General features: G+C 43.6%; 4 protein-coding genes across 11 annotated transcripts in view; 2 read left to right on the top strand and 2 right to left on the bottom strand.

Moving 5' to 3' along the window:
- Nucleotides 1-3,133, top strand: part of LOC129812693 (palmitoyltransferase ZDHHC14-like) — a 101,490-nt gene extending 98,357 nt beyond the window's left edge. For 4 of the 6 annotated variants that reach the window (XM_055864481.1, XM_055864478.1, XM_055864479.1 and 1 more), the window contains one exon: nucleotides 1,788-3,133. In XM_055864481.1, the coding sequence (XP_055720456.1) occupies nucleotides 1,788-2,222 (435 nt within the window). In that variant the 3' untranslated portion in view covers nucleotides 2,223-3,133. The remainder of the gene's footprint in view (nucleotides 1-1,787) is intronic. The other 2 variants (XM_055864480.1, XM_055864482.1) reach the window with 2 other exon arrangements.
- A 556-nt stretch (nucleotides 3,134-3,689) lies between these two features.
- On the bottom strand, nucleotides 3,690-7,899 carry LOC129812695 (galectin-8-like). Of its 2 annotated transcripts, none has more exons than XM_055864486.1 (8): nucleotides 7,654-7,899; nucleotides 7,205-7,293; nucleotides 6,332-6,542; nucleotides 5,957-6,076; nucleotides 5,826-5,861; nucleotides 5,618-5,706; nucleotides 5,288-5,453; nucleotides 3,690-5,125 (listed from the first exon to the last, which is right to left on the bottom strand). In XM_055864486.1, exons 1-8 carry the CDS (start codon nucleotides 7,690-7,692, stop codon nucleotides 4,976-4,978), a joined length of 900 nt encoding a protein of 299 aa, XP_055720461.1. In that variant the 5' UTR covers nucleotides 7,693-7,899; the 3' UTR covers nucleotides 3,690-4,975. The 2 variants fall into 2 exon arrangements, with proteins under 2 accessions (XP_055720461.1, XP_055720462.1); XM_055864487.1 differs by lacking the exon at nucleotides 7,654-7,899 and adding an exon at nucleotides 7,532-7,642.
- On the top strand, nucleotides 6,931-13,980 carry LOC129812694 (monocarboxylate transporter 10-like). The gene is made up of 8 exons (XM_055864485.1): nucleotides 6,931-7,305; nucleotides 8,684-9,480; nucleotides 10,084-10,296; nucleotides 10,532-10,683; nucleotides 12,300-12,462; nucleotides 12,645-12,848; nucleotides 13,095-13,300; nucleotides 13,531-13,980. The coding sequence occupies exons 2-8, from the start codon at nucleotides 9,297-9,299 to the stop codon at nucleotides 13,669-13,671; spliced, it is 1,263 nt and encodes a 420-aa protein (XP_055720460.1). The 5' UTR covers nucleotides 6,931-7,305; nucleotides 8,684-9,296; the 3' UTR covers nucleotides 13,672-13,980.
- On the bottom strand, nucleotides 13,979-19,919 carry LOC129812692 (kelch repeat and BTB domain-containing protein 11-like). Of its 2 annotated transcripts, XM_055864476.1 has the most exons (3): nucleotides 19,135-19,919; nucleotides 18,746-18,840; nucleotides 13,979-18,337 (listed from the first exon to the last, which is right to left on the bottom strand). In XM_055864476.1, the coding sequence occupies exon 3, from the start codon at nucleotides 18,221-18,223 to the stop codon at nucleotides 16,073-16,075; it is 2,151 nt and encodes a 716-aa protein (XP_055720451.1). In that variant the 5' UTR covers nucleotides 18,224-18,337; nucleotides 18,746-18,840; nucleotides 19,135-19,919; the 3' UTR covers nucleotides 13,979-16,072. The 2 variants fall into 2 exon arrangements, with proteins under 2 accessions (XP_055720451.1, XP_055720450.1); XM_055864475.1 differs by lacking the exon at nucleotides 18,746-18,840.
- Nucleotides 19,920-20,237: the final 318 nt, after the last annotated feature.

Here is a 20,237-nt window from a genome sequence, read left to right as displayed (position 1 = left end):
TTTCTGGTAGGGTCTGACTAGGGTTGCACATTTTGGGGAATATTCAGAGGTGGAACCTTAACGTGGGAATTAATGGGAATATATGCAAATTAATATTAATACCATAGATGTTTTTTGCATTGGATATATTTACCATATCATATGGATATAAACCTTTTACCTTATCATAAGTAGACATAATTGCAAATGATTAAATCCTTCCAATAGAAAAAAACAAAAGCTATTTAGTTATTGATGACTGCCTTCAGCTCATCTGCAATGTAGAGACCGGTGTGTCTGTTGTCCCTTGTCTGTGCTCTTGTAGAATACTGGTTGAGGGGTGGAGAGGATGTAGTTAATTATTCCTTGCCCACAACATTCGACCACCCATCAGAGATGATTGCAATACAGGCTTTCTCTATGATTTGCTTGACCTTCACTTGAACTCTGTTGAACTCTGCATCCAGCAAATGAGTAGATACAGCATGTCTGGTTGGAGGGGTGTATGCTGGGCAAAGAACATTCAGAAATCTATTCCAATACACATTGCCTGTGAGCATCAGAGGTGAACCAGTTGCATACACAGCTCGAGTAAGACATTCATCAGCATTTCTCTGACTACGTTCCTCCATTGAGTCAAAAAAAACTTCTGATTCCAGGAGGACCATGAGCTGTTGCTATACTCTGATGAACCAACCCTCTCAGGCTGGAGTGTATTTCTGGCTGGCGCCCTGTACTGTGACTGTTCTGATCCCTGTGTATAACGCTCTCTGAAAAGCGTATTTGTCTCCAGGCCTGGCTGGTGCCAGCAGACAGACTGTATTGGAGGCTGGGGTTCTCTGTCGGTGAGCTCTCAGATCTCTGCTTCCTGTAGAGATGATGCCTACTGGCTGGAGCAGGCTCCTTCAGTAGCGGTGTCTCAAAGGAGAGACTAGGAGCCTGCCATGTGAGAATAGCCTCATGTCAGGCATCTAGGTGATGAACGCACTAGACAATACAACTTGAGACTAATGTCAGACTACTAGCAGCTAAGTTTGAGTCCAGGGGTTGAGTTTGTCTCTGAGTGACTATAAAATCAGCCAAGCTCATAAAAGGACATCAACTGATAAGAGAAACTTAAGTAGTCCTATAAACTAACACTCTTAACCTGGTGTGGTTATCCTTGGCCAGACAGGTGATGTGAGGACCAGATTATCTTCTATTACTTTAGTCTCCTGTGAACGTGAGATCTAAGAAGACCTTTCAAAGCACTAATGCCAGTTTTGTCATAGTGGATCATCAAAAGGTTTCCCATTGATTCATGTGCTCGCTCTCTCTCTCTGTGTGTGTGTGAGAAAGTGCACTCTGCCTGCCTTCAGTTTTGCACTTTGCCACTACATCTGCTAATTATTAGATAGGCTATAGAAGTGCTCATCTAGTTCAATGGCTCAAACAGTGCACTGCTGGCTCATTCCATGTAGATGTTTGATTTACATTTAAACTATTTAGGTTCCCAGAGACACAGAGATAAATCAATAGCTGACTTAATGGCCCGCTGTCTCAACTTCATGTATTGAATTCACTATGCATTTGGGTCACTTTGAATACAGTTTTTTTCTCTCTGGTGTTGGTTTACTCTAACAAAGTTACATACACCACTTTCTCTTAATTCATTCACTACACTCGTCATGTTAACCTCTTGCTTCTCCTTTCTGTCATCCGTTTACCTTCCTCTTCTGTCACCCTCACATTCCCCTCCAATCCCTCCCCCTTAAAATGTCTCATTACTCTCCCTACACTCATTCCTTTACTCCCACTCTCCATCTCAGTGTGATCAAGCCCAGTGCATTCAGAGCACCAAATTCGTTTTGCAGGCTGCTGCCACACCCCTGCTGCCGAGTGAGCCAGTCATCCTCAGAGACGAGGCGTTTCTACCGGGCAGAACATCATTAGGGGGTTCCTGCTCTGGAGCCCTGCCGCTGGGGGGTCATCCGACACCCCCTACCTCCACCCCCAACCTCAGCTGTGACAACGACATGCTGCCTCTACGGAACGAGCAAAGCGACGGGCTACGACACCACCACACGGACGGGTGCCACCACCACTTCCTCACGCCCGAGGAAGCTCCCTCGCCACCGGGCATGCTCCCCTGCGTCAGTCCCCTGGGACACAGCCACACCATACAGGGCTTCTACAATCCAGCCAGCCAGGACTCTCTACACGAGGACTCTGTCAGAGGCCTGGTCAAACTCAGCTCTGTCTGACAGGGGGTTCACTCAAACATCCCTCCGTCCCCTAAAACGCTCCTCCCTTCCATCCACACCCGTGCCAAACAGTGGGTCGCCCCAACCCTGAATGCCTGTAACCAATATCCTCTCCGTCCACTAAAATCACAGGACTTGAGCCTCTAAAAGACTGTGGTACTATTTGGGAGCAGAACTGACCTGAACTGGGACCTTCCCTCCTCAGCCAACAACTTGCCAAACCTCTGCATCATAATGGGGGGTTGTTGCTGGTGAAGGGCCCAGGGGACTTTGCCATATTATAAACAGTCACAAACGTACTGTTTTCTACTGAAGCATAGTCCACTCTCCTGGGAGGGGGACAGACAAAGGACAGGATTTGAGGAGGAAAAACAGAAGTAGTAGGTGTATGGCTGTCTGTCAGCTATTTTAAAGTTTAAAAAAGTGTTGTGACAGCTGTTCCTAAATATGTTAAAGAAAAGCTGCTTTATTTCTGTCATGAATCACGATTCTGGCATTTTTCTTTTTTTGTACAACGGACTGTGGCCTACTTGATCACTAATGGACAGTGTCAGCCTTTCTGAGGAGATTCCGGTTGATAGTCGACAGTGCAATCAGTAAACAAGAATTAGTGTCATCATGTTGCTAGCCTTAGTGGAGTTGCCAACGAGCGGATGTATCCGGTTTTCAGGGATACAGCTAATTCACCCTAGCTTCCTGTTCCGCTGAAAACCGGATGTGGAAACTCCGCTCAGGCATTTTCTTTTATGCCTGCTGCGTTAGGTTATCATGTTGCATATCATGCAATTCATTTCTTATTTTTAAATGACATGTTAAAAAGATTTGGTATTGTGTTGTGCCATACTAAGGTTATTCTTTTTCTCACATTATACTTCCTGTGGATATATTAATAAAATCACATTTTTAAGGTACTAGATTCTCTCTGTTGAAGCCAAGCCCCAAGGTGACCAGTTGAAAGTCATGTGTTATCATCTCTGACGTCACACATCCTTTGGTAGGTCTTAAAAAAGGTAGTCTTGTGACAATTCAACAGTATAAAATCATTATACATGCTGTGTTGAGGGTGAGTCCTGCTGTAGGCTGGTCTCATGTAATGGTTCATTAATCTGTGGTCGGATGCCTCTGGATCATAGAGACCGGGGAAAACAAGGGCTCTCTGTCACCAGACATACTCACCAAAGTCAAACGAAAGTGACTATAGGCTTTACTTCAGAAGGAACTGCATTTCCCTAAGCCACGTGGATTTGCTATTTTTAATGTGACGAAGCAAACATCAGCTTATAGAAGAGCCTTTGCCTCTGCATGGTTTGAGTGTGGAAAAAAGGGCCAGTCGACTGCACCTTTTAACTTGTAGCGACATCTGGTGGTTGAAGAGGATAAATGTACCTATGTTGGAGCGGTGATAAATGTGCATGTAGATATCACAGGTAATTGAGGATCTGGTGGACAAAAGACCCCAGAGGAATATTCCAATCATACATTTATTTAAAAGCACTTGAACTATTTATAATACATTACATACAGTAGATTCTTTATATTATGTACATCAGGAGGAAACAGACAGCAGGCAAGGTCTCTTGCTTTGCAAATATACCCAGTCACACTTGGTGCACCACTGGAGTAAGGGCCACTGCTGGAAGATGACATCTCAGCAGTGTAACAGTAAGAAATTACTGTTAAAAACAAAATGGGTGAAATGCATGACTGAAAAATAATTTACATAGAGGTGGCCAGCTCAAATGGTTAGTTGAGTGACTGGACAAGCAAGAAAGGAAATGGCCATAACACGAATTGATTAACACACATTATTTTCATTGGAATCATCAACCAGTGTATTTGGTTTGACCCTGTAGTGTGCTTTGACTGAAGTACACTAGACTAGATCATATGGTGGGTAAGCTTAGACAGATTTGGCATTTCTGTGATTGCACATACAGATAGCGTATTTGACCTTGTAATGCAGCCTTTTAGGCCACATTGCCTTTCTAAGGTATCTATTGGATGAATATTGAAGCACATTACTCAAGGCTATGTTTTGACAGGCAGCCCAATTTGTGATCTTTGTTTCACTAATTGGTCTTTTGACCAATCTGATGTGATTGTTCAAAAGACCAATTCATGGAAAAAGGTCAGAATTGGGCTGCCTTTCTAAACGAAGCCTATGGGTCATAAATAGCCACACATGTTCCCTCGGGTGCAGGAACGTTAAATATGGTCAGGGTTTTCATATTCCTGATAGAATATATTCTGAGGCTTGCTAAGCATCACCTGTAACCATCCTATCATTTGTTTCAACACCTGAGATGGGTGACTGGGAATATTTTAGTATTTCAGCTCCAAGAAATGCTTTAGTTAACCCCTCCCAAATCACGGTCCCTGTAGATGTAAATTGATATTTAGAGGCCTTCCACCAAAGAGTTAATTTATAGCCCTCTTAATACCTAGTGCTAACACGTACTTTGTCCACATTTTTTGACAGGTGTAGCCAATTAAAAGATGCATTGTGATCCGATCTTCCCGACCACCTCCGGAGGTAGTCAGACACCCTTTGTATCTGGAAAATCAATCGTGTAAACAGATCTGGATGGTCAAACAATTTTAAATCATTATACCAGCCTCTAAATCATTGATAGGTAGCACCATTGATTTACGGCATCAATAAGTGTCTAAAATAAATACATTAATATTCATTGGTGGTGGGGGATGTAACCTGGCCTGTTGTCCAGAATGGGGCTTAGCGTCTATGTCCTCGGTCACCACAGCTTGACATCCATCAGCTCCAGGTCTCCCATGATCTCCAGCTGGTTGATGGTGCTCAGGTCCTGCACCCGATGCCTGTAGTCCAGCAGGTGAGAGCCGTTCACCGCCAGCTTGAACTGGTGGGGCTGGCAGAGGATAAGCATCTGGGGCAGAGAGAGTACTTGTAGTGAAAAAGACAAGCGAGAGTTCCAATAATACAAGTAACGTGCAGGTGATGTGAGAACTGATGACTGGGCTTATTTTTTTTTTAAGTAAGAAAAATGAATACAAAAAATATTCTACTGTAATATTAAGAGGCAGCATACCTCAAAGTACTCCCCAGGTGAGAATGGGAAGAGGGGAATCTCCCTCTCCTCTGGTCCCCACGACTCACTCAGGTAGGAGTTCCTGATGACCATGGCTGACTTCATCCGGGGGTTCAGGTGCAGAGCGATGTTCTCACTGCTGCTGTTGCGGAGGTTCACAGTGAAGCTGCCAGACAGGAGGTTCATCAGACAACAACGATGCAGGTTATTCTACAGTGTGTTACGGATAGTGGGCACTGGGCAGTCCTGACCTTACACACCACCTCAAAAGGTACACGGCCCATTTTCTTGAAACATGGTTTAAATATTGAGTTGTGTCCCATTGCTTACCTGTGTGGGTACATGCTGACCTGTCCCTTGATTGTGATGTGCTGTCCTGGACTCACCCCTTTCAGTAGACTGCCTTTGTAAGGGAGACTCTGGAAATACATAAGATTTAGGCCATGTCTGTAAACTGTGCAACATATTGATGCAATTAGTCATGTTGCCTTACATAGATGTTTTATATTTTCCATAAACTATAAATAATACAACTCACCAGGTCACCTGATTCGCCTGATATTGAATATATTGCCTATAGGAGAACATAATAAAGACAGTCATTAGAGTGAGCTGGAAAATGTTTTATTATTCTAGTATGGACATATAGTAATGGGGAGGGGTACTTACTGAGGTTGGTATAAAGCCAAGGGCGTGCACCTTAACTTTCCCACATATAGAAAGTGTGTCAATCCTGTTCAGTGGGATTCTGTGCTTGTATTCTAACAAATGAGAACCATTTACTGCCACCTGCAGGTACAAAGGAAAATAGCATTCACACGACATCATATACTAAATCCATTATACTGTATTTGCTTGACTTTTGCATGATACTACTAGCGTCTTGTGACTCAACAGAAGTGAATGTGCAAGCAAATATAGGATAGGGAGTTTTTCTTGTACGTGGCCTAATTGAAGACTTTGCTCTCATGTTTAAGGTGACTTAAGCTGCAAAAACTGTCTATGTATGGTAAATCAGTTAACTCTCAGACATTGGTCCATTGCCTTAAAGACGTCATCATGGACCAGGATGATCGTCTCGAAGGCTGCTCCCTGTCTGTAGGGCAGCTGCTGAAGGGTCTCCTCCCTGCCCCAACTCTCCTGCACCAGGGAGTTACACACCACGCACGGGGAACCCTTAAAACGGGGGTTGAAGTGGAAGGCGATGTCCGCACGAGGTTTAGTACTGCTGCCACAGGACAGGTCCATCTGGAACCTGCAGTTATCACATTGGTGTGTATTAAGAGTTTCAACATTTCTAAAAGCAAAGGTGGGGACTCGAGTCACACTAAATGTATCATTATTTAGGGTGAACGGAGTTGGGTAAACATATTTCTTTGCAAGTTTAAAAAAATTTAGCTAGGTAAATTTATTATTTGTGTCTTTTTTCAAGTTGGGTAAGCATATTATTTTTCAGTTGAGCCTGAAAAAATGCTTACTGACGACCCTTCCCAACAATGCAGAGAGAAGAATAGCACAAGGAATAAATACACAATGAGTAACGATAATTTGGCTATATACACGGGGTACCAATACCGAGTCGATGAGCAGGGGTACGAGGTAAGTATATACAGTATGTATGTTTAGATAGATAATAAACAGCAGCAGCATATGTGATGAGTCAAAAGATTGCATTAAAACTTTTTGCAGTTAGATCGGGTAGCTATTTACTTAAGTATTTAGTAGTCTTATGACAAAGGACCCCCAAGATGCCTGCTGGTTCCAGACTTGGTGCATTGGTACCACTTGCCATGCAGTAGCAGAGAGAACAGTCTGATATGGGTGGCTGGAATTTTACTTCTGGGTAACCAAAATTAGTGTTAGGTTGAACCGGGATGTGGACATGAAATTAGGGCTAGGGAAAACAACATCACATACCTGTCAGCATCATTGTGAACAGTGCCCTGGATAATGACTATCTCGCCAGGGTGTAGGCCCCCAGGTATGGCCCCAGTGAACGGAATCGCCTGAATGGAGAGGTAAGAGAGGCTTAATAAAGGCAAACATAATCAAATCATATTTAGTGTGTGTGTGTGTCCTACGCCATTAATGTAGCAATACATTCAATAACCTCTATCCCATCGTATAAAATCGTTAAACATAACAGGATTTCGCCCCGACAATAATAAGCTACAATGAAATGACTGCAAAACGATGGACGATATAGCTGCACATATAAGCTACCTATTGATAACAGAAAAATACCTGCGGTAGCCTAATATCCAGGGTAGGCTATTCAATGTGTCAGAATTATTTTATTCTCATTGTTGAGAAAGGGAGAGTCTCGCTGTGAGTAGTAGAGGTAGGCTAGTGAACAAGCCTCTTACCGGATTTAGGACAGTTTGTTTCGCGTTTGCCACAGCCATTGGGCCCGTTATGCAACACTACCATACAGCAGTTACCTATACCGCTAAATGATTGCAAAGAATGTAGAACGAATTGGGGCGATGTTTTTATTTTCTGCTATATTCAGAAGGCAGTAGGCATTTTCTCTCCATCTTCTATTCAATGTCCTACTACGTCACACACGCACTATGCGCAACCATGTGATCCAGGCTATGTGCTGTGACAGGCTGCTGCCACTGTATCCAAAAAAGCTGGAGACTGGAGACCAAATAAATTGAAAAACACACATCTGTAGCATATATAGCAATAGACGTATAGAAAGGTAGCCTACAATAAAATACAGTTCTCAAAAATAAGGCCATAGAATAAAATACAATCTTAAAAGCTTTCTCTAAAGTATAGGCTAGTAAACCAATAAAGCAAATGGCCCCTAATGCCTATAGAATAGCTCGAAAAATAGCTCAAAATCTTTGGAATAATTCCAAAGCGCGTAACGTTGCGCGCACACACACACCTTTGAGTTGGCTCAATTTCGTTGCAAATATTGATAAATTATTAAATAATTAATTTGTATTACGATCAAAATGTAGGTTATGTAGCTATCATTCCACTACTTGCCAACCTGTCATGCTAAACCTTGGGCATATGACGCGAAGTAGCCTAAAATAAGTGAATGTTAATAAACTGGTAACCAGTCTAGAATAGGCCTACTGAAGGTGACTGGTAACCAGTCTAGAATAGGCCTACTGAAGGTGACTGGTAACCAGTCTAGAATAGGCCTACTGAAGGTGGCCAAAGCTCGCCAGTTTCGTGGGAGATCGCTTTATGGCAATTATGATGTCAGACAGATCTGGGTTAATCATGGTCGGCGCTATGGCAACATTCCTCTTTGATTCTATCCACCTTTATTTTGCGCACCAGAAGTCTCTAACCGGTCTAGGTGGATAGCACCCAAGGTTCGTGTTTTTTGTGCAACAAGATGCACATCTTCTGGACTGCCATTCCCTTCAGGAGGTTTTACTCCGAGGAACCCGAACTTATTCCTCGGGAGCTTCGCAGACCCCCACCTATCAAGCCTCCCCCGGACGGAGGATGGGGATGGGTGATTGTCTTTTCATCGTTCCTCTATAATGTCCTGGTACTGGGATACCACAACTCCTTCGGAGTGTACCTCATCAGTCTCCTCAAAGAGTTTGGGGAGACAAGTTCTAAAACAGGCAAGTTACCCTAAACTTCACAATCACATTTGGCCCGTTTATCCAACCTGGTCTCAGAGGTTTTCGTATTCCACCCAACATCATAGTGAAATGTAGTATTAGGCTACACACTGTAAACTCTACTGTTGCAACTAGACATTTCAACAACTATTTTGTATTAGCTGCAAAGTGATTGTGATCATGAAATTAGATGTCTAAACGTTAATAAACCTGTAATAAACATGTTAAACAAGTAGTTACCTTCAACTGCATGAATGACCTGCTGTTGTACCTACTGTATCACATCAATCAGAAGATTGCTTACAGATGCATAGAATAGATACACTGAAATCTGCTAGCTACCTAACCTATGCCCTACTTTCTGCTGTCCTATAGCATGGGTTGGCTCCATCAGCTATGGCTTCATCATGGTCTGTGGGCCCCTGTCTGGGAAGCTGACAGTCAGGTACGGAGCCAGAGAGATATCCATCCTAGGATCCCTCATCATCATGATCTCCACAGTGTGCTCGTCCTACGCACCCAATCTAGGAACACTGTTCTTCACACACGGCTTCCTCACTGGAGTGGGCTCCAGCTTTGCCTTCACCCCAGGTTGGTACAAGGGCAGGTAGCCTAGTGGTTAGAGCGTTGGGCCAGTAACCGAAAGGTTGCTAGTTTGAATCCCTGAGCTGTCAAGGTAAAACTATGTTCTGCCCCTGAACAACCCACTGTTCCTAGGCCGTCGTTGTAAGTAAGAATTTGTTCTTAACTGACCTGCCTAGTTAAAAAAAAGGTTAAATAAAAAGGGAGGGATGGAATTAGCTAATGGTTAGCTATACTACTGCTGGGGTCGGCAACAGGTAAACAAGTAAAACCTCTCAGGAATTCAGCAAAACATGAGTATAATTTAGGAAATCTGTTCCCAAGTATTCCCACAAACAAAAAAGATAGATGTGATCATGTCTCAATGTATGAAATTATAAAAAATAAAAACAATAAAATACAGTCTCTTTTTGGGCTTGGTTGTGGTCAATTTGCGGTGACCAAAATCGTTCCACAGCTGAATCTAGTTGCCTACCCCTGCACTATGAATTCACTAAAACTAACAATCCATCCACAACTTTTCTAGTTCATATTGTGTTATCAAGACCAGCACAGCTAACACATTATCTCACCTCCATCTCCAATCTCCCTCCTCTTCCTCCCGTGGGGCAGGTATGATCATGGTTAGCCAGTACTTCACCACCAAGCGTTCCCTGGCCACGGGGATAGTGATGTCAGGGGGAGCAGCAGGGGCCCTGGTCCAGACTCGGCTCCATCTGTTCCTCATAGACGTCCTGGGTTGGAGGCAGAGTCTCCGAGTGTTCTCAGGTCTCATGATTATTTGTGTCATCACCGGCTTCACCTACCTGCCACTCAACCCCAAAGGTACTGCAGAACGTTCAGACCCACAATGTTTTTTATTTCTTTAGTACATTGCAGGTTACCATGTTAAATGATGAACATACAGAGATGGGACCTTCATATCATCATGACTGAGTGCACAATTTATTTAACTACCTCAACTGAATTTGTGTGTACACTATCAAACGGAAATGTAATATTATTAATCAAAAACGATGTGTTACTGATGAGGTTTGAGTGATTTATATGTATTTGAAAGGTTACACCAGAAGTGTGGTGGATAATTTGAAGAACTCTCCCTTGAAGAAGTTTGTTGTGGACCTTGGCCTGTGGAAAGACAAAATATTTCTGATATGGGTTGCAGCCAATGGACTGTGTAAATTTGGATTCTTCATTCCATATGTCCACTTGGTAAGTTACATATTGGTGTAAACAACTGAAGGCTCAGTTGAAATGGTACGACATTATAGTTTGGAACCATTCTGTAATTTTACTCATACAGTACATTCGGAAAGTACTCAGACCCCTTGACTATTCGCTTGGTCATTGTGTGTAGATTGATTCAATAAAATAAATTCAGCAATTTTAGAATAAGGCTGAAAAGTTTTTTAAAAAATGGAAAAACTGTTTTTTAGAAATTTTGCTAATTTATTTAAAAAAAACAGAAATACCTTATTTACATAACTATTCAGACCCTTTGCTATGAGACTCGAAATTGAGCTCTTGTGCATCCTGTTTCCATTGATCATCCTTGAGATGTTTCTACAACTTGATTGGAGTCCACCTGTGGTAAATTCAATTGATTGGACATGATTTGGAAAGGCACACACCTGTCTATACAAGGTCCCACAGTTGACAGTGGATGTCAGAGCAAAAATCAAGCAATGAGGTTGAAGGAATTATCCGTAGAGCTCCAAGACAGGAATGTGTCGAGACACAGATCTGGGGAAGTGAACCAAAACATGTCTGTAGCATTGAAGGTCCCCAAGAACACAGTGGCCCCCATCATTCTTAAATGGAAAAAGTTTGTAACCACCAAGAATCTTTCTAGAGCCGGCCGCCTGGCCAAACTGAGCAATCAGGGAGAAGGGGCTTGGTCAGGGAGGTGACCAAGAACCCAATGGTCACTCTGACAGAGCTCCAGAATTCCTCTGTAGAGATGGGACAACCATCTCTGCAGCACTCCACCAATCAGGCCTTTATGGTAGAGTGGCCAGACAGAAGCACTCCTCAGTAAAAGGCACATGACCGCCTGCTTGGAGATTGCCAAAAGGCACCTAAATACTCTCAAACCATGAGAAACAAGATTCTCTGGTCTGATGAAACCAAGATTGAACTCTTTGGACTGAATGCCAAGCGTCACGTCTGGAGGAAACCAGGGCAACATCCCTACGGTGAAGCATGGTGGTTGCAGAATCATGCTGTGGGCATGTTTTTCAGTGGCAGGGACTGGGAGACTAGTCAGGATCGAGGCACAGATGAACGGAGAAAAGTACAGAGACCCTTGATGAAACCTGCTCAGGAACTCAGACTGGGGTGAAGGTTCACCTTCCAACAGGACAACGACCCTAAGCACACAGCCAAGACAATGCAGTAGTAGCATCGGGACAAGTCTCTGAATGTCATTGAGTGGCCCAGGCAGAGCCCGGACTTGAACCCAATCGAACATCTCTGGAGAGACCTGAAAATAGCTTTGCAGCAACGCTTCCATGCGTCAACATAGTACTGAGTAAAGGGTCTAAATACTTAGGTAAATGTGATACTTCCGTTTTATTTTAATATACATTTACTAATATTTCTAAAAAACTGTTTTTGCTGTCATTATGGGGTATTGTGTGCAGATTGATTGGGGGGGGGGGGGGGGACTATTTCATCGATTTAAGAATAAGGCTGTAACATTACAAAATGTGAAAAAAGTCAAGGGGTCTGAATACTTCCCAAATGCACTGTATCTCAAAGATGAGTGAATGTAGTTCAGGTACAAAGTGTGTGTGTGTGTGTGTGTGTGTGTGTGTGTCCTGCTCTAGGTGAAGCATGCGGTTCAGCTGGGCATCCCCGTCCACAGTGCCACTAACATCATGCTGTTCCTAGGCTTGACTAGCATGGTCAGCCGGATCATCTTCGGCAGGATCTGTGATTCAGAGAGAATCAACAGGCTCTACATCAACCAGGCCTCTGTCTTCGGTGTGGGTGGGTTGGCCTTATGCCTATACTTCCTCGCGGTCATTGTGACCGTTACTAAAGCAACACGACACGAGAGAGGGTATGTTATGGCGATTATTATCACGGCTGTTCTGCAGTCAAATGTACAAGGTGAATTCTGAAGACCGTACACAACCTGTCCCCTGCTGTCTTTCCTCCCGTGTTGCCAGGTCTGCTGTACATGTTGATCCCACTGCTCCATTCCTACGGCTCTCTGGTGGCCTTCGGCCTGTTCCTGGGGATCGCTGATGCTGGCAACTACATCCTGCTCCCTGTCCTGACCTTTGACCTGATGGGGGCCGAGAAGATGCCCGTGGCCTGGGGGTTCATGCTCACGGTCAACGCGGTCAGCTGCTTGGGGCCGCCCTTTGCTGGTAGGTTCACCGCAGCTGACGTTATTGTTGTAACAGTACTTATTCTTAAGTTGGAGGAGTGTAAGCCATGTCAGTACGGCCAAACAATGACAATCGGCTCAAATTTTTGGGGGCCAGATGTGCAGAGGTTGCATCACTGTCTTTGCATGAAGGAACATCATACAAGTAGTATGATGATAAAAGGCATAGTCATCATAACTTTGTTGTTTGAAGTCCCAGTCATACATGAGTTGTTGTCCCGGTCAGGTTGGGTGAATGACATGACAGGAAGCTACAACTTGGGCTTTGTGGTTGCCGGGGCGTTGAACGTGGCAGCCTGTTTTGTCTTGGCCTTGATCCCCATAGCCAAGAGGTCAACCAGACAGACATGCAAGAGTATCATGAACGTCACCATCGACCGCTCCACACAGGAAATCACGCAGTGGGCCGACAACCTGCCTCCTATCGCTGAGGTAATACACCGGTACCTCTCTACTCACCAGAAGATGACACTGTTCTTCTTTTCTATAAGGGGTGTCAATCTAACAAAATATTTTGTTTCATTGTCAATTATAATTGATGGTGCAAGTTTTTCCTGACCACGTGGCTTCACCAGGAAAAAAGTTATGGTCAGGAAAAACTACTAGCCCTAATTATATAATGTATGTTTACTCAAAATACTTACATTTCAATTGTCGAGTAGGAGGAGCCACCAGTGTCCAAATATGTGAACTACTTCTCTACAACTACGTTCCGTAGTCCAGAGATTACCGAGAGTAGACCTGAGGTGTACAGAGGAGATGATGCCGAAACCGCAGGACCTGCTGAAGTCACCCGGCTATAGCAACAACACCAAGCATCACAACCCCTTCTGCCTCATCAGGAGAGATAAATGTTGTATCTTTTCACTTAGGGGAGCAAATACAATAATGTATCAATACAGTGTTGGCTGGTATTCTTATAGTGAATTAATCTGTTTTCATTTAAGAGAGAAATGACAAGCGCATGACTTGTTAGTCATTGTCCAGTAGGTGGCGCTTCTGTACCAAGTGAAAATAAAAGTCTGTCAGAGCACTGCTCGTCAGCAATGATAATTAAGGACCTCTCCCTCCATACTGCAAGACACATTCTATAGAAAATGACAGTGTCACTTTTCTCAGACAATTTTTATTTTATTTGCAGCACTTAGTTTCGACTGAAATACATCATTAAAACAGTTAGTTTTTTAGCTGTTACTTATTATATGCCATTAACAGCAAGAAAGCCTTCAACCCACACTGTACTTTAAGCCATTCATCATTGCAATATTATGTCCAAAGCCAACAGGCCATAAGAGCTTCACTACACACTGATGCCAGCCAGTAAAATACCAAACTAATAAATCCAACCACATCCACTCTGTCACAAGTTACAACTGCCTCTCGGAGATACTGTTCAAATGTGATAGTTGCATTTTGCTCACTGAATAAAATCCCACAGATGAATAAAACTCCCATTGATGTATTATTGCAAAAACTAAACAAATAGGTCTAATTTCTAAGAAAGAGTAACGAGATGGAGTGCTATTTGACCAGCTCCAATATTGTATTAAAGTGCAATAAGGATTTGGCATACCTTAGCAGAACAGATGAACATTGAGTTAAAGTTGATGAAAAGTGTGCTTCCTACTAAACACTGTGGGTGAGATGATTATGCATTATAAATGGATGGAATAAAACTGACAGGCCATGGCTAGCATAAATTATACTGAAATAGTCAAGTACTTGTGAGGCAGTTCAACAGTATCCGAAAATGCATACTATGTATGCTAGTCACAGTCTTTCTGGCTGGCTCATCAAATACTTGTGGGAGATGACAACATAATAGCGTTTTCATTATCGGCAGGACAAGGACAAATTCTCCTGTCCTGCATAGGAGAAATGACTCCTCACTTCTCTGAAGAATGTTAAAGAATATTTTAGCAGCAAGTGTGGTGCCCTTGCATCACGGCAACATTGATACATTGCTGCTAATACTATTGCTTAGTGTTGTAGAGGTCACATACATTTTGGGGATTTAGGATATTAAATCACCCAAATATATTTACTATAGATTTATTTACTGAAACGTCTGAAAGGGTTTGCTGTGTTATTATCAGACTATATGAGACAATACCAGACTATTTTGTCTTTGGCAAATGTGATAGTCAAGGACCAGGCCCCTAAGAGTGAACAGTGTCCCTCATATCTATACGGACTCAATCCTGTATTCTGTAAACATCTTTGCACACCTAAGATCCGTTTCAATCAAACCTAGTAACCTAACACGATCCCAAAGATCGGTCAAAAAACACCTCTTCTTGTGCTGCAAGAATTCACCTTCGGATTCATGTACACCACAGAATAATGTTTGTAGTGTATTGAAACTCACCTGTATGTAGAGTGTTGTCTTTGACGAAACTTGCAAGGCTGGTTATTGGTTCTGAATGAATAGGTGGGTACTGGTTCTGAACCTAATTCACTAATAAGTGCATTGTGCTCTTCAACATTATCCCTTGATTATCTATAATGGTAGAATAGCATTATTGTAGAATATATACAGTATGTGGCTAATTTCCTCCTTCTGTTCAATGGCCTTGTGAAGTAATGTCAAAGGCAGTTCTGATATCGGGCCTTGGTGCTGTGTGAATGTTATTTCCCCTCCCCACCGTTTCTTCATAGAGCCATGTTACAGAGCATACATCACCACAGTAGCAGGCCTTGTACTGTACCAGATGAAGCTGCTTATGTGTTTGCTTGTTTCATTTAGATAGGACTTGCCAGCTATGTCAGTCAGAACATACTTTAACTGCCCCTGCACTCAGACAATTCCACCTCTGATGTGAGATTTTTGTCTAAAAGCGACCAGCCAGCCAACAGAATTAAAAACAATATCTATTCTAACTATCTGCTGAAACAAAAATGCACAATACAAACTGAACACAGGGGAATACACAAAAAAACATCTGCACGTGTCATTAGCTCATTATTTACAGACAGATGCATTTCTGGTTGCACTCATTCAACATGTTAAAGTCATCCTTGTTAAGGCTTGTCCTGTAGATACTGTCACTGACCATGCAAAGACAACACATTCCATTACGAGCAGGTAAACTGGACAGGGGGGGGGGGGGGAGTAAAGCTGACATTGAAAAATGTTCATTATATTTTAAAGGTCCACTATATTCTATTGACGGGCTTCTGTAATGTAGCGCCATTGGTACACGGTCATATCACATGAGTCTTGTCAGGCAGACTGAGGATGAAAGGGAACAGTATGCCCTTAGCTTCCAGTGGTGGCCTCAGAGGTTCCTCTACAAAGTAAGAGCCGTCCTCCTCCACTACAAACTGCAGAATCTGAGTCTTGTTCACACAATAGATGCAATTTCCGATGACGGCACACCGAAACGGCAAAGGGGTGCCCTGTCGCTGTGACACGCAGTCGTGCCACATTTTCACTATAGTGTTGTACTTGAACACATTGACCCCCTGGTCGCGGTTGACGTCAAACCTGTAGATGAAGCTTTTCAGAGCCACCATGTCGGTTGACTTCTTCCTGCTGTTGTTGTAGGGGCACTCCTGCCACTCGTCCCTCTTGGGGTCGTATTTTAGGAGACGGTAGAACAGAGACCCTCCAGAAACATAGAGCTCTCCGTTACATGTGGTAGCTTCATGGGCCACTGCAAACGCCCCTTTGGGTAAGGGAGCCACTGTGGTCCATCTGTCAGTCCGAGGATCATACTTTTCAACTGTGAACAAACACTCGCCTCCTATGGCGTACAAGTTACCCTCCATAGACACTAGCTTGAGCTGCGACCGCGCCTGGTTGAGCGGCCGAACCTCGCTCCAGCGGTTAGTGATGGGGTTGTAACAGAACACCTTGTCTGAAACCTTGCCCTTATCCCCATATCCCTTTATCCCACCGGCCACAAACAGGTAGTTGTACAAGGTGCAGATCCCACAGCCCTTAGTGTTAATGTCCTCCGGCATCAGAGTCAGAGGTCTCCAGTCATTGGCTGCCTCGTTGAAGTAGTAAATCATGTGGTTCTCCTCGAAGGATGCCACGGACAGAGGGCTCTGTGGTCGACTGTTACAGCGACTCTGAGGTCGGCTCCCGACGCGGTCGAACACATCGTTGATTTCAGCGACCATCAGGGACCTCTTCCCCTCCATTCTCTTCTTCAGGACCAGATCCCTCTCCGACCCAGTCAGATGTCCATACACCGTTTGGTCCCGCAGGATCTGGAGGAAATTGTCACTCATGAAGCGATAGGCCGTCTCCTTCAGTTGGTTGAGTCGTTGCTTCTTGGCGATAGTTAGAATCTCGTAGCAGTTCTCTGCTGTGACCTGCTCTGAGATGGTATCCATAGCAGCCTGGAGGGCACATGGGATCTGTAAGATCTTAGCTCCTGTGATCACCTCTACCACATTGTCCTTGTGCACATTCATCTGAGAGGTGTAGATATAGTCTATCAGGATGGTCAGGGTCTTGTACTTCAGCCCTTTCACTTTCAGGATGTCTCTCGACTGACGAGCCTTGAAATAGTCACTCTTCTCTGCCAGAACAGACTTGTGAACACTGATTTTCTGGCCACCGACTTCAATCACTAAATCCGGCTCCTCTTTAGGCGTTGTGTTACTGACGCCACTACTGCCCCTGTGTCCTTGGTTCGACTCAAGCCCTGACTGTCCATACAATGTGTCATATTCTGTGCCAGAGCTGTGGCTAAACAAGCGCTCCAGCTCTTGTATGGTTGGCTGGTTGTCCGCGGTGATACAATGAGTGTCAGGCGCGGAGGTCCCCTGCTCCGGGGAGGCGGTGACGTTTGTGATGTGACACTGACTCCCCACTATGCTCTCTCTGTAGAGGGACAGAGACCCTTCCGCTTCCTCTTTGGCCTCTCCCTTGAAGTACAGAGAGGGACCCACACTGCAGGGCACTTTGGCCCTCGCCCCATTCATATCCTCACTGATACCGTTTCTGCCATGAGTACAGTTCTGGTCTCTACCAGCATCAAGCGTGGGTATGTGAGATGTATGTGCTTGATGAGAAAGATCAGTAATGTGAAGCTGATCTGTTTTTGAGATGTGTGATCCATCACCCTGTGAACGGTCAAAGTGATGATGCCCAATCACCGTACCACCATCCAACAAGTACTCCTTTGTAACTGGTGTGCTCTGTCGACAGAATCCCTGGTCGTCCAGTATGAATCCCAGGTCTGGAGCATTGGTGTTCCCCTCCTGCTTCCGTGGGAGGGGACAGACACCCCCATCCTCATCCGAGGGGGAGGAGAGGAGGTCGGAGCAGACGGCATGGTGGAAGATTACGTCTGCCTCCACTGTGTGCACTCCTCCTCCCGGTCTCTGTCTGTCATTCATCCTGTCTGATCAGAGCTAGTGGTAGTTCAGATCCTCAGTGATCATAGCGAGGAGAATCCAACAGAATCTTCTAGAATCACTCCTCCAGATCTTGGCTGGTCTCGTCCCTTGAACCTTTTTGACACGTTAGGGGAGAAGAGAAATATATCAAAAGTCATTGAAAATCCATCCTGCTTCTATGGCATGTTTCAAATAACTAAAACCTAAATTGTTGCCAGTGCTACTTAAACTCTGAGGGGCGCCCTTACTCCACAAGCAACACATGGAGCCAATTTTGGCATATCTGCTGCATATCTTCAGAGCTTTATAGAGTAACTTTGATGTTTTCTCAAAATTGACTAAACTCTATTGAAAAACATAACATTATTAAATTCTACAGATATTATTATACGGGTCTAATTGCACATTTGGCACGTGTGCAGAAAAATATGAATTCAAGTGTTATTATTAAGATATTAGACATAGTGAATGGAATAACAAGTAAATTATTGTTGCTATACGCTGCTAACACACATGACCTACCTATTGGATGATCATTCTAATCTGTGTTAATCGCGACCCCATGGGAGACGGACACATAGGGCGCATGCTCAGTGGCCACTGTTGACTGCTAAATCCTGAATATGATGGGAGAGGAAGCCGTTCACGCGCACATTTCGCTGTCAAATTGTGTAATAGAAACCAAATTCTAGTACAATAATTTATAGAAATTGATTCATACATTCATTCATCATAACGTGAAGAAATATAAATTGGCACATTTGCGAGCAATATAATTAAGGCAAGCAATTATTCAAGGCTACATTTACTATTAAGGTATCATCAAAGATGGAAATGCATCTCGACTCATAAAAACTTTTATCCTAAATAGCATGATGATGATTATTATTATAGTATAGCCTACTACTTACGTATTTGGTGAAGTAGCAGCGCAGTTCAACAGACCGTTTTCATCAGTCTCACACACACACACAAAGCCCAGTTATGTAAGGTAGCCCCAATACTGAAAATTGGAGAACCTCAAAAATGCAAGACACCTCTTTTCCCTCATAGAGATAATTTCGTAAATGTGAAGAAGTCCTTCATTACATGTCCTTTAGCTATATAGGCTATCACTTGGACAAATAATCTCCGAGTAAATGGATCTTTGTTATTCCTTAAAAAATCACAAAAGAAAGTCCACTGTAACTACATCGATGTCTTGGCTAAAACAAAACACAAACAGTCATTCCAGGACTCAGTCTTTCAGATGATCTATCCACGACCAATATGTTGCCAAGTAAATTCCTCCTGCAGCTCTCCAGTGCGTCCGAGCTGAGCGGTGAGCATCAAATGTCGTATTTCACCTCCACAGTTTAAAATCAGTCCAGCATAGATCAGTGTTCTCCCTCTCCGCTGCCTCGAATGTGTTTAGATTTTTTACAGTTGGCTACAGTCCGACAGTTATTGATCTAGACCACACACCCTCTACACGGATATTCCCTCAGCGCATGCACCACGCACGCGCTGGAGGCAAACCACCGGGAAAATGCGACATTCCTTCACACGCTTTTGTGTCAGAGATGTCATGGGGGAAGCTCAGCGATCTGCGCCCTTGCGTGTATTATTGTAAGACCCTACCACAGCCTCTTACAGGAAAGGCCCTACTTCAAAAGCAAAGCCAAATAGCAAATATGTTGTTCACTAGACAACATACACATTTGTGTTTCCCTATTGGGATATTGTAATTATAAAGACTTGTGTCCACATTAAAATGTACTACGTCTACCGCCTTCTGCTTGGTACGCTACGTCCGATCATATTTTAGTCTGACAGGAAGAACATTGCTTCAACCTACCCTTTAAATCATGGGTTATAGTGCATTTGGAAAGTATTCAGACACATTGACTTTCCCCATTTTGTTACGTTAGACTTATTCTAAAATTGATTGCATCTGTTTTTCATCAATCTACACACACTACCTAATGACAAAGCGAAAACAGGTTTTTAGAAATATTTGCAAATGCATAATAAA

Source organism: Salvelinus fontinalis, chromosome 16 (assembly GCF_029448725.1).
Source record: "Salvelinus fontinalis isolate EN_2023a chromosome 16, ASM2944872v1, whole genome shotgun sequence".
Classification (NCBI taxonomy): Eukaryota; Metazoa; Chordata; class Actinopteri; order Salmoniformes; family Salmonidae; genus Salvelinus; species Salvelinus fontinalis.
The sequence above is the reverse complement of the archived record's forward strand: the minus strand, read 5'-3'. Positions and strand labels throughout refer to the sequence as shown.

Excerpts from the sequence above, each read along its gene's own strand:
- LOC129812695 (XM_055864486.1), bottom strand. The coding sequence starts at position 7,692 with ATGGCTGTGGCAAACGCGAAACAAACTGTCCTAAATCCG. Across the intron at positions 6,077-6,331 it reads TCCATGATGACGTCTTTAAG|GTGGCAGTAAATGGTTCTCA; the intron begins GCAATGGACCAA and ends TTGTACCTGCAG. Across the intron at positions 5,862-5,956 it reads TTGGCTTTATACCAACCTCA|GCAATATATTCAATATCAGG; the intron begins GTAAGTACCCCT and ends GTTCTCCTATAG.
- LOC129812694 (XM_055864485.1), top strand. The coding sequence starts at position 9,297 with ATGGTCTGTGGGCCCCTGTCTGGGAAGCTGACAGTCAGGTACGGAGCC. Across the intron at positions 10,297-10,531 it reads CCTGCCACTCAACCCCAAAG|GTTACACCAGAAGTGTGGTG; the intron begins GTACTGCAGAAC and ends TGTATTTGAAAG. Across the intron at positions 12,849-13,094 it reads CTTGGGGCCGCCCTTTGCTG|GTTGGGTGAATGACATGACA; the intron begins GTAGGTTCACCG and ends TGTCCCGGTCAG.
- LOC129812692 (XM_055864476.1), bottom strand. The coding sequence starts at position 18,223 with ATGAATGACAGACAGAGACCGGGAGGAGGAGTGCACACAGTGGAGGCA.